The sequence below is a fragment of the Malurus melanocephalus genome, unplaced genomic scaffold (genome assembly GCF_030028575.1).
Source record: "Malurus melanocephalus ecotype Western Australia unplaced genomic scaffold, MMel_1.1 scaffold_17, whole genome shotgun sequence".
Classification (NCBI taxonomy): Eukaryota; Metazoa; Chordata; class Aves; order Passeriformes; family Maluridae; genus Malurus; species Malurus melanocephalus.
This window is the reverse complement of record NW_026623249.1, coordinates 4,716,918-4,731,546: the sequence shown is the minus strand read 5'-3', so window position 1 is coordinate 4,731,546 and position 14,629 is coordinate 4,716,918. Positions and strand designations below refer to the sequence as shown.

The 14,629-nt window shown below is 35.9% G+C and overlaps 1 protein-coding gene across 1 annotated transcript in view; it reads left to right on the top strand.

Moving 5' to 3' along the window:
* Positions 1 to 14,629, top strand: part of UBN2 (ubinuclein 2) — a 50,806-nt gene that overhangs the window by 20,284 nt on the left and 15,893 nt on the right. Inside the window, 8 exon segments of the mRNA XM_057389465.1 lie at positions 235 to 347; positions 1,340 to 1,838; positions 5,358 to 5,428; positions 6,129 to 6,258; positions 7,638 to 7,756; positions 8,388 to 8,501; positions 9,822 to 9,965; positions 13,262 to 13,312. Of these exon segments, the coding sequence (XP_057245448.1) occupies positions 235 to 347; positions 1,340 to 1,838; positions 5,358 to 5,428; positions 6,129 to 6,258; positions 7,638 to 7,756; positions 8,388 to 8,501; positions 9,822 to 9,965; positions 13,262 to 13,312 (1,241 nt within the window).

The following is a 14,629-nucleotide window of genomic DNA, read 5'->3' as shown; positions in this document are numbered from 1 at the left end:
TAGAGTATTCTCTTACTGAAAACTCTAAATGCAATAACTGTTTAAAAATTATTAATGATTAACGCTTCCCAGTAACTGCAATTGCTGCTAGGAATCCATCATACCATTTGCCTTTACACATTGAGGTGTTTTTCCTGGTTCTGAATTGAGAAGKGTAAAGAAAACTACATGTTTCTTGATGTAGAAGTCCTTCAGGGTGGAAGAATAATTTCCTTTATTTGATCTCTTTTCTAGATAGCAAAGTTAAAAGAAAGTGAAGATCGTGGAATGAAGAAACGCAAGCGAAAAGATGAAGGGACAGAAAAGGAGAAGAAGCCTCGGAAAATGAAAGTTCCGAAGCAGTTGGGGTAGGTTTATCTCGCTTTGTAGGAAACCTTGAATTACATTTGAGGTTAGACTTCAAGACTGTGTGCCATAGCAAGATTATTACAGCTCTTCTGAATAAGCTTTTAAACTGTAATTATCAGCTTATAGATTTTGTTTCAGAATTTGTATAGGGTTTCTGTAGGACCCTTGAAATTTTGAACAGGGCAAGGACTAATAAGCAAAGACAAACAACAGAAAAGAAATTTTGAGTCTTATGAATAGCATAATCCATCACTGTCCTACCCAACATCTAAGATAGCAGTAAGAATTATGTCTTCTAATGAAAAATKATATTCTTCCTGTCTCTTTGTATCTAATCAGGAAAGCTGTAAATATAATTTAATTATTACATGCTACRTATTTCTTATTGACTTTGTATATGCAATTTGCTGAGTTTTGTGGCTAGCACAAAGGATTAAGGTGGTGGGGTTTTTTAACTGGCTTCTAGGGGTTATCATTCAATGGAATTTTTCTTACTGTGAATATTCAGATTGAATATTGAAAATTTATTGAGCTTATTTTTCATCAATGTGATAAATTGATGGAAAATTCCATTTAAGTAGCATATAGGTGTTGAGCCTTCATTTGAAAATTCTTAGCAGTGAAAAGAATTTTTCTGATGTACATGGTGTACAGGCAACCTGCCGCCATTCAGGAGCCTAGAGAGGCAATTTTTTTAGTATCATAAATCTGCTGTGAATTTCAAGGGTTGTGCCAACTTCTCCCATAACTGAACTGAAAAATGAAAATGAAATAACCTTTGCTTTAATGTGTGCAAAGCAAATAAATTACAAAGCATGTAGTCATGTGACCACCAAAGGTTTATGTAATCGTTTAAATGGTCTGAAGATGGAACCAAAAAGTGCTTCCCTGATAATTTTTTAATTGTACTTAACTTTGAGTTTTGTTGTTAAAGGTTACCAAGGCCTCAAAAGTCACAGGCATGCTAATGAAAAATTTCTTTCCTCTACAGAGTAATGGCCTTAAATTCACACAAGTCTGAGAAGAAAAAAAAGAAATTGTATAAAGACTCGCTCTCTCTGGCTGCCATGATCCGTAAATTTCAGAAGGAGAAGGAAGCCATGAGGAAGAAGGAACCTAGTCCAAAACCTCCAGTGACTGTTGCAACCTCTACGCCTAGTAAAATTCCTTCCTCCTCTCTCAGTGCAGGAAATGATATCTCTGACTTGAATCTTAGGATCAATGATCCTGTCCTCTCCATTTTTGGTAGCACAAATGAACCTGAGCTCCTGCAAGAAACTGAAAGTGCCCTGGAGATGCTGGGAGACATTGACTTTGACAAGTTGCTTGATGGCACTTCTGATGGCAGCCCGGTCTCTGAGCTGTCAGGAGAAAATGGAAATGTCACTCAGGCAACCTACACTTCTCAGGTCATGACACCCAAGCAGGTGCCTGCCCTCCCAGAAGGTCTGCCTATGCTACTTGAAAAACGCATTGGAGACCTTCGAACAGTAAGTATGAATTCCCTGGTAGTGGATTGCATTCAAGAATCTGAGAGAACGAGGAGGAATAATTAGGACTTTGGGTGTCATTCATGAATTGCTGGCTGAAACTTTAAAAATGAAGAATTGATGTTAATGGCAAACTTAATGACTGTGTTTGTACTCAGATGAAAATGGGCAGAGATGGTGCARGTCAATTATTCAAGCAGTGTTTGTTTCACAGTGGAAACAGGGTTTTCTAAACCTTCTKTGTACAATAACTTGMARTGTTTRYTTTTGGGGTTTTCTCCATTATGGAAATACCAGTGTTATTTCAACTTGAATTCCTAGTTGATAAAATGGGATAGGTATTTTCTTAGTTTGGAGGAGGTAAGCTGAAATGTGACTGCAGCTTACAAATCCATGCATTGATCTTTTGGCTTTAACTTGCCAGTTAGGGGAAAAAAAAAAAAAAGCCCAAATGAAAAAAGCTACCAAAAACAGAAATCATCACCCAACTACAAAAAACAAACGAACCACAAAACTGAATGTTTTCTTCTGGAAGGTTAGAAGGGACTCCAGACTTAGCAAAATGAGGTGAAAGGTGTTAAATCTACAAGTTATAAATATCTCAATAAGTTACTGAAAGGGGTCAGAGCTATTAAGGTATTATATTCTCCTTGTTTCAGTTGTGGATGTTACCCTAAGTTGAGAATAAATTTGTTGTTTGTTCAGATTATGATATTAATGCTTTTCCTTATTTAAAGTGCAGTTTTTCCTTATTTAGAATAAAGTGTAGTTTTTTCCTTACTTAAATAAAGTGCTGCTTTTCCTTACTCAGAGTAAGTTTTGAAAAAGCATTTCAAGTTACTACATTTTTTGGGCAAAAAGAAAATAAGGTAAACTATKTGAAAGCTTGCTTTGCTCTTACCTAGAAATTTCTTCTAGTTTTCTTATTTTTAAACATATCAAGCTAAATGCAGCCAACGAATTAATATTTACCAAAGTGAAAGAGCTTATGTCTACCTTTCAGTGTGCTGGTTAATTTTGCTATGAATCAGCAATAAGTTCCTAGCAAAACTGCAGAACTTGATTAGGCCAGAACTCAGGAAGTGTTAGTGACCTACCCCAAGTTGATTGATGTTGCTTCACTGTATAACAATCAGTTGGGAGACATCTTTGGTTCAGTGGTGCTTGGAAAACAATAACTCCTCATAGAATCATAAAATGGTTTGGGTTGGAAGGGCCCTTTAAAATCATCCACTCCAATCCTCCCTGCTGTGCATGGGGTCACCTTCAGCTAGATCTTCTTGTGTCTCCCATTTTTTGACATTCTTCTGAAAACTTCCTGACTGAGCCAAGCAAGTTTAAGTTTCCCTTATGCTTGGGGAACAATTAGACTGTATGTTGACTTAAAGATTGCAATTTCCATATCTCCTGTAAATTACAATCAGACATCTTCTAAAAAGCACTAAAAGTAAATGGGCCTTGTCAAATATTTACCAGAGTCCCACAGCTTTAGAGCTCTTTAGAGCTCTGGACAAAGAAGAGTTTATAAAGCTGTAGGAAGAAGTCTATGTTCAATGGATGGAGTATAATATATTGGAACTAAAAAAAAAAAAACAAAAAAACCAAAATTAGAAAGCCACTAAAGGCAGTAAAAAGTTCCTGACTTACTTTGGTAGATTAATGTGTCCAAGTTCTCTGAGTGGGCTATTCTGAACTGCYATGACAGAAGGCAGTGTTGTACACATGCAGGAAAGTAAATAAAAGGGCTTTTTTCTATTTTGAAGGTCTCTGTCAAGGTAATCTTTCTGGAAAAAAATCCCCGACTACGGTTAAGTAGTAGTGTTGGAGTTTTTAAATCTGCCAGTGTTGCTCTCTTTCAAAGCCAGCAGTGCTGTCTGACACGATAGTATAATGCTGCAATTGCCTTTTATGGAATTGCCTTTTAAGGTCTACCTGGGACCAAAGTGTCAAAGCATATTTTTCCTTCTGCTTCCTAAAAAACAGAAAATTACCCTAATCCTTGTATCAATCAGGCATAAAGGTRCTGGATTTAAGACTTTGTGACTTGTCTTTTTGGTACCCTGTCACTTGCGAGCACCTATAATCTTTCTAATTTTTTTAGCAGGACAAGTACTTCAGTATTCTTAAACAGATAGTAGCATCTCCTCACAGCTGTTGAATTTATGGTAGAAAATAAGCAAAATGCAGTCCTTGCAGGAACTTACACTCCAGTGTCAGTGTTCATGACTGTAGCAATAAAGCATTCAGACAATGGGCTACCTTATGGCCTCGACAGAGTATCACACTGTTTTCCTGTCAGGTGTAGAGTTCACAATTTTTAGGAAATAYTTTTCTTTCAAACTTAAATGGGTCAGTTATGAAGAGCAAAGAACAGTAAGTATCTAATAGCAATAAATCAATCATTAACACTTGCATTTATTTGTAGCTTTTACCTGTGTTGTTGCAAGTTGCCTTTTTTTTAAGACATAATTAAAGATTCTTAATTAATTGAATATTCAGCCTCATAGCATGTTGGTCTAATGTTTGTCAATCATTATAATGATATAACACTTGCCTACTTTTCTGCATACATACCATTTTCTTCCTCCTCCAGATATTTTGTCTGGTCTTAGTGCCAACATGGAAGATGATAATAAATCTCTTGAAGTGGAGCTCTTTTTTCTCAACTTCTAAAAAACTGAGGAGTAGATGTACACTAGATAAAGGTTCTTACTGATTTGTGTAGAATGGTACAAGAAATTGGCTTTCTCCTAAAGGCTGTCAGTCCTTGTGCAAAGAAAAAAAAAAAAAGGATCTAGGTGATAAGACCAAAGATAAAGGGATTCTGCATGTCAATTCCTGTGAGATCAGTAAAAACTTCTAATATAAAAGAAAATATGTATATAAAGCCGTCTTCCCCCCCACAACCAGACTCAAGAAGAGACCAGACAAAAATAGTAGAGATGCAGTCTAAAGATGGCAAGAGTGCTGTACAGGAGGAGAAAAGAGGGGTGAGGTATTCCTCTAGCATACATATTCCTGTTGTAGAAAGTGCACAGAAGGTCTGAGCAAGATCTAAGAAAGCTGGGAAGATGTAACTGGATGAGGCACATAACAGGTAGAAAAAGATGGAGCAGAAATGTGTTGGTTAATGCTCTTGCCTTCTTGACCTGTCAAATAATGCTCCTCTTTCTAAAACARTGATAGTAGAATGTTGGTGGTGGTGAGGTAATAAAGCATCTACCATTTTTTAATGGTTATTCAAAAGATGAATGTGCTAACATCAGTGCTCTAGCCAGATCCTAAGCACAATGATTGTTTGCCCTAAAGCAAGATGTGTACAAACACCTTTGAGTATAACAATGACAATCCTCACTTTTTTCCCTAAACAGCTGAATATAGCTTGGTTTTCTTTATTYTTTTCCAAGCAATGTTATCTGGGAAATAAGAATATGATATAGCTGTAAAAGTAAAGATACAAAGATTGTTGAGACAAAATACTCCATGAACTTGGATGCTCTTTTTTTCTTGTATTTCCAGGCTGCCAAGATGTTTGATGAAGAAGGCAGGAAGAAGTTTTTCACACAAGACATGAATAATATTCTTCTGGAGTAAGTGCTTATCTGTAGAACCTTCCCTTTTTGGAAAGGGGGTGAAAGGAAAAGTACAGAAGAGGAAGTATTATTGAGGTTGTTCCAACAAAGCCCTTAAAAGTCAATGAAGGTAGATCAGTCTAAGCTAGTTATTAGCTCAAGAGATTTGTATATTAATATGATTCCTGTCATGACTGTCTGTCTTTATTCAGTGTATAAAATGTTTTGTAGTGCCCTTGTCCTTGACTTCATGTGTAAAATTCAACAAAATTGATGTTATTTGCTCCTGTCTCCCACTTTTGTAACTCAAAACACCTTTAGTTTTCATGAGGGAAATTGCCAACTTTTTCCTCTGTAATCTTCACCTAAGTGTTTAATATAGAAAGTTCTGTGTTCATATTCTGCAAAACAAAGATAATCTCTAGAAGACTGTAGCAGTCAAAATTGTATCAATTTTGATTTGCGGTGGTGGGTGTAAACTAAATTTGAGCGTTTAGCGTTGCTGGACAAATACATATATGAATGATTTCTTGCCATTGATTAAAACTTTTTCCTTTTATAAAAGAAGTCTATCTGAAAATGTCCCAAGTTGCTATTTTTAGTATGCATATKCTATTTTTAATATGCCATGCTTCCAAAGCTTCCTTAGGTTTTTGTTTAGTTGTCCTGTTTCCCTTGGAGTGCCTGTCTGATGGACTGTCTCCYGTTTGTTTGTCAGTATTGAGCTGCAGTTACAGGAGGTGAATCCTGCCATCCGCAATGGGGTGTACTCTCACCTGGAGGCTTTTGTGCCGTGCAATAAGGACACGCTGATAAAGCGCCTCAAGAAGTTACACCTCAATGTCCAGGTAAGGATGGGGAGATGAGCTGCAGCAGGAATCAGTTATGTGACAGCGAGGAGGACTGAATGCAGCAGAGTAGAGCAGTGGCCACACAGTCTCAAATCWAGCAAAATATTTTGGATGAGTTGCTAGATCAGTTTAAAAGCTTCTTCCCATATATCTGATATTGTCCCTACATTAGGAAAAAATGTTGGAAGTATTTTGGAGTCTTTATTTGAGAATGAAGTGCTTTCATCTTGAAAACTGGGTACAGGCTGTGAASGAGTGTTACTGCTGTCATCATTGATTATTACTGTACTCTCAGGGTACATATCAAAGTAGCAGAATTAGAAAGCTAGAATAATAATGGTTATGGCAGGCTAAAAAAATGTACTTTTGTATTCACCTTTGTGTCAAGAAAAAAGGAAGGGTAGATGGATAATAGATGACCCAACCTTTGTACAAATTTCCCTTTGTGACTAGGTCCTACAAATACCTTGTATGCCATTTTCAGTTACTTTTCTCCTGAAGATTGTTTTCCTGTTGAATAAAACAGTTTCTTCTTGAATAAAATAGTACTTCTGTGACCTGAAGTACCCTGATCAGATTCTTTAGATAAAATCCGAGACTAAATTCTGCAGAGAGGTTCTGAAGATGAATGCAGAGATCTTAGAACTTGCTAATAAGGCAACAAATGCTGTTTCTAAGCAGATAAGCRTTACAGAATATTCTGGTTCTTTTCAATAAGCARTTAAAAATAAGAMTGTAAAGTTAGAAGATGTAACAAGAGAATTTAAAACATGTAGTGAAGTGTATAGTATATTACCTTAACGTTTGAAGTTCTTAATATTTGGAGACAATTTTAAATACATAGTTCTTACCTCTCAGGTACATAAATTGCACGTAATAACAATCTAATACTCTGCTAATACTCTGCTAATATAATATGTATTTATATTTTTTTGATCACCTATATCACCTTTATACAAAAGTTTTGGAGACCTGATTAATAGGGTATTTATTTGCAATTGTCGAGATTGGTCAATTTCTCACTTATTTTCCCTTCCCTATTTTAATTTGAAAGCATTATTTAAGGAGATCATGCCATAATGTTTTGGGATATTCATTATACGTTTCCTTGTGCAWTGTATAATATATGTATTGGATAATGTATAATATATCTTTTGTGTTTTCTGGTCTCAAAACTTACATGAGAAGTATGTGCATTTATATAATGCTGTTGCACCTAACAGGACTCAAGTGCTATRTAGAATATATCTCCTGCAGTCCATAAATAGTACTGGGAAGTGTTACTTTAGGAGTGGTTTGGGAATTTTCATGAAACTATCTGAAGTGCTCTTTGTTTTATATCTAATAGGACTATTTTGGTGTTTCTTTTCTCACAGGATGACCGCTTGAGAGAACCATTGCAGAAGCTGAAACTGGCTGTCAGTAACGTCATGCCTGAGCAGTTATGCAAGTATCAAGAGGACTGTCAGGCTCGCAATCAAGCCAAGAATGCCAAGTAGGTTATTCTGGAGGCTATGCATGCCTGTTGAGAGTCCAGCTGGAAGTTTGTATCCATGCTGTTTACTGCCTTAGTTCAGAAAATCACTCAGCTCCAGTTTACAGGTGTCTCTGTTTTGAATTGAGCAAAATACTTAATTCTGTATAAGTGATGTTGTCATCTGACACCAGAGAGAAATTCCATTAACTGAATGATAAAGGTTTTGATAGAAAAAATAATCTGAAGGTCARTTCCTAAAGTGGTGGATTAATGGAGGAGGATGGTGTGTTTGGGTTATTGATATATTTTCTTCTTGTTCATTGTAATTGTGTCATCATAGTTGACTCAGTTTAGACTTGGAGAGATACTAATAGTTTGATAAGCATCCTGCCACTTCCCAGTAGAGGCACTGGATGAAGCTTATAGGGTGAAAGCATCTGTACAGTGTGTCTTTGGCACTCGTCTGCGAGCCACAAAGGAATGGGGAGAGAGAGATGAAACTGTTTATCCTTTTAGGAAGTATAGCAAAAATCTGAAAACAGGTTCTCTGTGAGTTGTTTTCCCCCMTAACATCTAGAATGACACTCCTTTTTTAATGAAATATTTTGTCTGTATAGTATGGCTATAAAGAAAATTGTTCCAACTATAGGTTGCAAGCAGAAGATGAACGAGAGAAAAATGGATCGGAGGAAGATGATGATGAAAAACCTGGAAAGAGGGTTGTTGGACCCAGAAAGAAGTTCCACTGGGATGACACAGTGAGGTAAGACAAAACTACCTTTTCCACCAAGAATTTTCACTGACTTTATWACGGGATCTTCAAGAGGATGTTATTACATGATAGTGTTGTATAAACAATTTTTCCCAGAATCACACCTTGGATAACTTTTGAAGAATGTTGGTGGTAAATAGGCAAACTGGAATTCTGTAATGGTGAAACACCTTCTTTAACTCAAAAGTTTAGATCATCAGATGTCCAACCCTTTCAAGTTTCACTGTTTGTTTTTCTGCTTTATCCAGATACATGAGAATTTTCTGACTCCACGATTTCGAGTTTCTTTAGGCTGTGTAAACAGAGTTATAACTGCTTCCCACCTTTCTGGGAATATGTTACAAAACATCAGTGAGTGCTAGAGGTTTCTGCCACCGGAGGACAGGCCATCAAGATTGGTGATACTGATTTGGCAAGCCTCCCAATCCTTGGACACAACAACCAGAGTTCATCAATCCATTCTATTCCCTCTGAACACAAATTAATTGTTATCTCTGAAGAGTAGCACAGATTCTTATCTGAAATGATCAGTTATTAGAGTTGTTTTCCTGGAACAGATTTTTCTGAAAACTGAGATTATTGTTACTTAAATAATCTAGGCTTCTAAGCAGTAGATCTTTTTATGTTAGTAATTTCTCATGCAAAATATAAGATAATTTCAGTGTAAGTGTGTGTGTGTATGTATATATGTATATGTTTTACTAAAGGGGGCTGGAGGACTTCTCCCARTGAGTCCTTTTAGTATGTGAAGACAACAGAGAAGAAGCTTCATGAAATATGTACAAGCAATATAGCTTGGACTTACCTGAAGGGGAGAGATATTTAAATCTGTTRCTWTTTTCATTCAAGAGGYTCTGAAAGGCTSATGTTACTTAATGGTGTGTACTTTTATATTTTTAAGAACAGTAAAGGGCAAAATCCCTTTCAGAAAGAACCCTCTGTTGAAGTATCCAGTGTAGAATATATTTCACTTCCTTTTGGACAAATGAGAGGACACCATGAGCAAAGTAAGAGGAGATGTTCCAACTGTGAGAAAACCCTAAAGAGAATACAAAACAAATAACAAAATAATAGTAGGATGAAAATAAGAGCAGTAGAGTCTRTTGGAAATGGAGAAGTGACAGTGGTAGGTCATACCAGTTTGTAGTAGCAAACTCAGCAAACTCATACAGCACAAACTTCCAAAAAACAGAATTAGAACTGAGCACATCCTAGGACTGTCAGTGGGCAGCAGCTTCTATTTCTTAGCCTTTTTCTGTCGAGCTTTTGAAAGGGTTATGCCTTTCAGTATATTGATTTTGGTTTTTGCAGGTCTCTGTTGTGTAATCTTGTCAAAATCAAGCTGGGATGTTATGAGCTAGAGCCAAATAGAAGTCAGTCTGCTGAAGATTACCTCAAAACCTTTATGGAAACAGAAGTGAAACCACTTTGGCCTAAAGGCTGGATGCAGGCAAGGTAAGATACCTGCTTTAGATATCTATTCATTTTGGTATTAACTATTTCTTTGCTTCCTATCTGTTGTCTTACATTTGAGTCAACCGTTTCCTCTTGATATTGGTTGGAACTTAAGAGTATGCTTGTGAAGCTGGGAATATTTTAGAAAAACATTTGTTTTTCAAAAAATGAATTTTCTGTCTCGTTTGTAATCCTGAGTGTGAAAACCCTGCTGTTTTCTTTGGAGATCTATTTGCTTTTGTCATCTCCTGGAGACTGAATTTACTGAAGCTCCTAACACAGCATGAAGCATGATGCTTCAATTGAGAAGTATGAGATGGGAGGGTAACAGCTTAAGAAGTTCTTTATGTGATATAGGAAGTGATAATGATATAGAAAGCAGTTTTGCACATATGTTGTAACACTGTATTATCAGAGGCTTTAAAATTAAAAGCTAAAATTTCAATATCAGCGCTCACAAAAACTTAAGGTTTTTGCTCTCTATTTCTTGTTTGCAATTGGAATGCTCTGTGATTCAGCAGTTAAAAATGCACCAGTTTCTACACTTGCTTCTTACTGACGTATGAAAAAACAACCACACAGAAGAGAGGGAGAAATAAAATGGGRGCWATAGTAAATGGTTGTGAAATACAGATTTGGCAGRGATTTCAAATGGTTTGGTGTGAAAGAGAAGCAAATATGGTTTTGTCCCTGTTCTTTCTGTAGCACTCACTGCAAAAGACAATTACCCATCAAATCTTGATCTGATTGTAAAAGCTAAATGACACAACAATACTAATCAACTTGCTCAAAAATTCTTTGATTTTAGTTCAGTCAAATCTGTATCAAGSTGTAAAAATAACTGTGCTATTTTGTGGAATAGTCAGTGTAGAAATAGCTGGTAAAATAGTRATGAAAGGAGCAAATRAAGTTTTACACTTCCTGGCATACAGCAGGTTTATTTTTGTTCAATTRCTTCATTTTTTGTACAGGAAATATGCTGATGAGTGAGATGGTATCTGTTATGAAGATTTTATTGAATTAGATAAGACGAAGAATTCCAGTTTAGTTTAAGAATGAAGATATGAAGATCACTCATAGTGGAGAAATAGTCAAGATATAGTGACAAATGATTCAAAAATGCACAGAGGAGAAGCATGTTAAAACTTTGTATTTGAAAGCTGTAAAACATGTGATTCTCTCCTTTCCACTTGRWAAKTKTSMKSAMAMTTWYCATAAGCTTTTGACCTATCTATACRATTGGTTTCAACAAAAAAGACAAAAACCAAGCAACTAAACAAAAAAAAAGCCCCAACCAAACAAACTAAACCCACCAACAAACCAAACAAGCCCCAAGAGGTGACAGATCATAACTTCCAGCTGACCAGCAAGACTTCATATACTAACTGGGTAGTTTTAGTACCATAATGATGTATCTAGTGAGAGGCACTTCCCTGCTTTCTGTTAAGGAAGTGATGTATTGTAATTTGTAGGCCAGCAGTTATGCATGAAAAGAGGAAAAGAAAGTGTATTTCCTGGAGTCTGGCAGTGGTAACTCCTCATACGGCACATAATTCGTATTCTGGGTGCTCATTTTGTTGGGATGTTTAGGGTAGGAATTATCATGCTGAAGGCTTATAATTTTTCATTTTTATATGTGGCCTCAAGTGAAAAGGAGCACATAAACTTGAAAAAAGAGTAGATATTTAATGCTAAAGCTGATCTACTGACTATGTATTTCATAATTCATTAAGGAATTCTTACTAATAAGAAGAGGTCTACAGTACGAGAACTTTGTGAGTTTAGCCTAGAAGAAAAATTTASTGCATTTTCAAAGTTAACTGTATTTAATGTTTCTCATAGCTTCATAAAGAAGCAAAAGGTAAGGTATCAATCATAACTGGAAATTATAGAATCACAGGATTGTTAAGGTTGGGAGGGACATCATATACTGCTGTCCTTTCTTTGTACCATGTCTGTGATTTCTGTCCTTTTCTAGTACTTACACTTTTGCCTTTAACCTTGAAGGATAATTCTACAAATTACTGGGGCCTCTGATTAATTCCATATTTGTATTTCTAAATTTAAAAGGTTAAGGAATGTGTAAAGCACCAAGAAGAAGATGGGAAGAGAAATGTTGTGGAGAAGCTGTGTAGGTTGGGAAGGTGGCACATTAAACATGTAAAATGAGGAAWGTTGGTTTTGCTCCATGATTTTCTTCACAGGCATTCAGTAATCTCTGACAGAACAATGTCATACAGATTTGGAGGTTAGTATGGTGAAGAAAATGTGAAAATGGAGCTGGAAGTAGAATYGGAGAAATAAGGCACTCAACTATAGTGAGAGGATGTCAGCGTTTTCTTAACAGATATGAACTTTGTGGCTACTTGGATTTTTCATAATTATTGCAGCTCTGCAGGTTATATTACCACTGAGGAAAAGGCCTTGTTTATACAGCTGTTCATGATGCAGTCAGTGTCAAAGTGATGGCAGTGCTGTAAGAGAATGTCTGTCCTAGTTTGCCTCTCTGGAAACAAGGAAGGGCACCAAGTTTTCATTAAYTGTCTATTTATAGCTGCATTTAAATAGCAAGGTGTAGGATAGGTACAGGTCAGCAATCATTTTCACTTTGTTCTTGTCAACTCAGGAGCTGAAAACAGAGTAAAAGCATGTGAAGTGCTGAGATTTGTCATACTGGCTCTTGCCATTTCTCGGTTCTGTGRTAATATGTGTAAGTCCAGTGTAATTGAAGTCAGAGAAATGACAGACAATAGACTAAAGTTTTTCTTTTACTAAAGCTTTTTCACTACTGAAAATACAGAAGAATATCATAAACAAGCTTAGCTACTGTGTTCTATGGTTTAAAAAAAACCCACAAGAGATTAATAACCACAAACCCAACCCATCAGTATGATGACGATTAGTATGTTAGACATGTAGTGGGAAGAAGCGTTTACATTAATCCTTTATTTTATATTTGAAATATTTCATTAGGCTTTGAGAAGAGAACATTCAAAGTGTATTTCTTCGGTCCAGTTGAAGGAAGTAATATTCTCTTGTGCTGATTTTTGCTTGGTTGTCTGCTGAGGTATTTTGAGCATAAATGTAAATAATTACGATTTTTTTGAGCATTCTTCTGTTTATGGATTCCAAGACATATATCATGACAGCAATACAAACAAACTAATTACTAGCTCCTTTGAGACAGATAACCAAAGGGTGGCTCCGAAAACAAAAGGATCTTTGTGTATTTGRTGGTCCTATGCCATTTGTTGCTGTAGAATCACTTCATATTTCTTTTCTCACCACTCTTTTAGGATGCTTTTTAAAGAAAGCCGAAGTGTTCACAATCACCTCACTTCTGCTCCGTGAGTATAATGCTGAAAACTTGCTAAGATATTTAGGTTTTGCATAGCATCTTTTCTTATCTTCATGCTACCTGTTCTGGACAGAGGGAAGGAAAGGGAGGTATTTTGGGATTTGTTTGAAGATGTTTACAGTGATGTTTTTCATCTTTTTAAATTCCTTAATTTGGGCATATATTCTTGTGGCGTTATTTTTTAACTCATTTGTGAARTGGCTAGATAACTCCAGGGGATATTAATTCTTGAACTAATACCTTTTACTCAAAGCATTTCAAAGCCTGCACTTACACAATTACACACTGCCTAAATTTTGATATTCAACATTTTAAACTGAACTCAGACTGTAGTACTTCTGCTTTCTTCTTTTCCACATAAATGTCTCTAATCACAGAAGTCTGTGTATCTTCATGGGCTTTTATCTTCCTCATTTTCAGAGTACACTGTGTAGCTTTCAGGAGCTGTGCACATCCAGTCAGAATTCCAATAAATTATTATGACTTTGAATAACACTTTGCAGCTTTTGTGATAAATATGTTTAACACGGGATATTTTTCTACATAATAGCAAAATTGAGTCATTGTCCACCTACAGTAAAGTCTTTTTTTAACCAGGCATATCTCTAGTTGCTTAGGAAAGGATCAAAAATTGCCTCTAAGATGTAAATCTGTTGATTCCCCTCGAAGAAATAGTGTGAGATGCTGAACCTCTACCTTGAAGCTGATGATTAACAATCCTTAATGCTGTCCTTACTTGCATAACTGCAGTTTATGTATATTGCAAAAGAAAATCTGGCAGTTTGCTAAATGACTTCTTGGAACAAACCAGTTAGATACAACCATTTTAACTGTTGATAAGCAGCAAATCACTTTTGTGCAGAGGAAGAAGCAACTGTTTTTATCTGGTTTGGAATAAATGAAAATAGGAAACATCCTCCTTAGGGACAAAAATATCAGCATAAAAAGTGAAATTATATTGCTACTCTAGATTATTTCAGTGTAGACAAAGCTCTGCTAAGTAAACAAACTCATGATATTTGATGAATTTGATTGATATTTTGTAGTTCCTCTAAATCAAAAGTAAAAGCAACTCTCCGGATATATCCTTATCTATAGATGAGGTTATACTAGCAATTCAGTTGATTTTGCAACTAACTTACGTAGAGATACTTGACCAAAAAACGAACTGAAAGTGTGCTTTTTTCTTGCCCCCTATAYTTTAAACCATTTCTCATTTCCAGGATGTTTTATTACTAAAGCAGGACTCCTGTARTCATCATTCTACTTTATTGGGATATAATCAGGGTAATGCTCAAAATGAAAA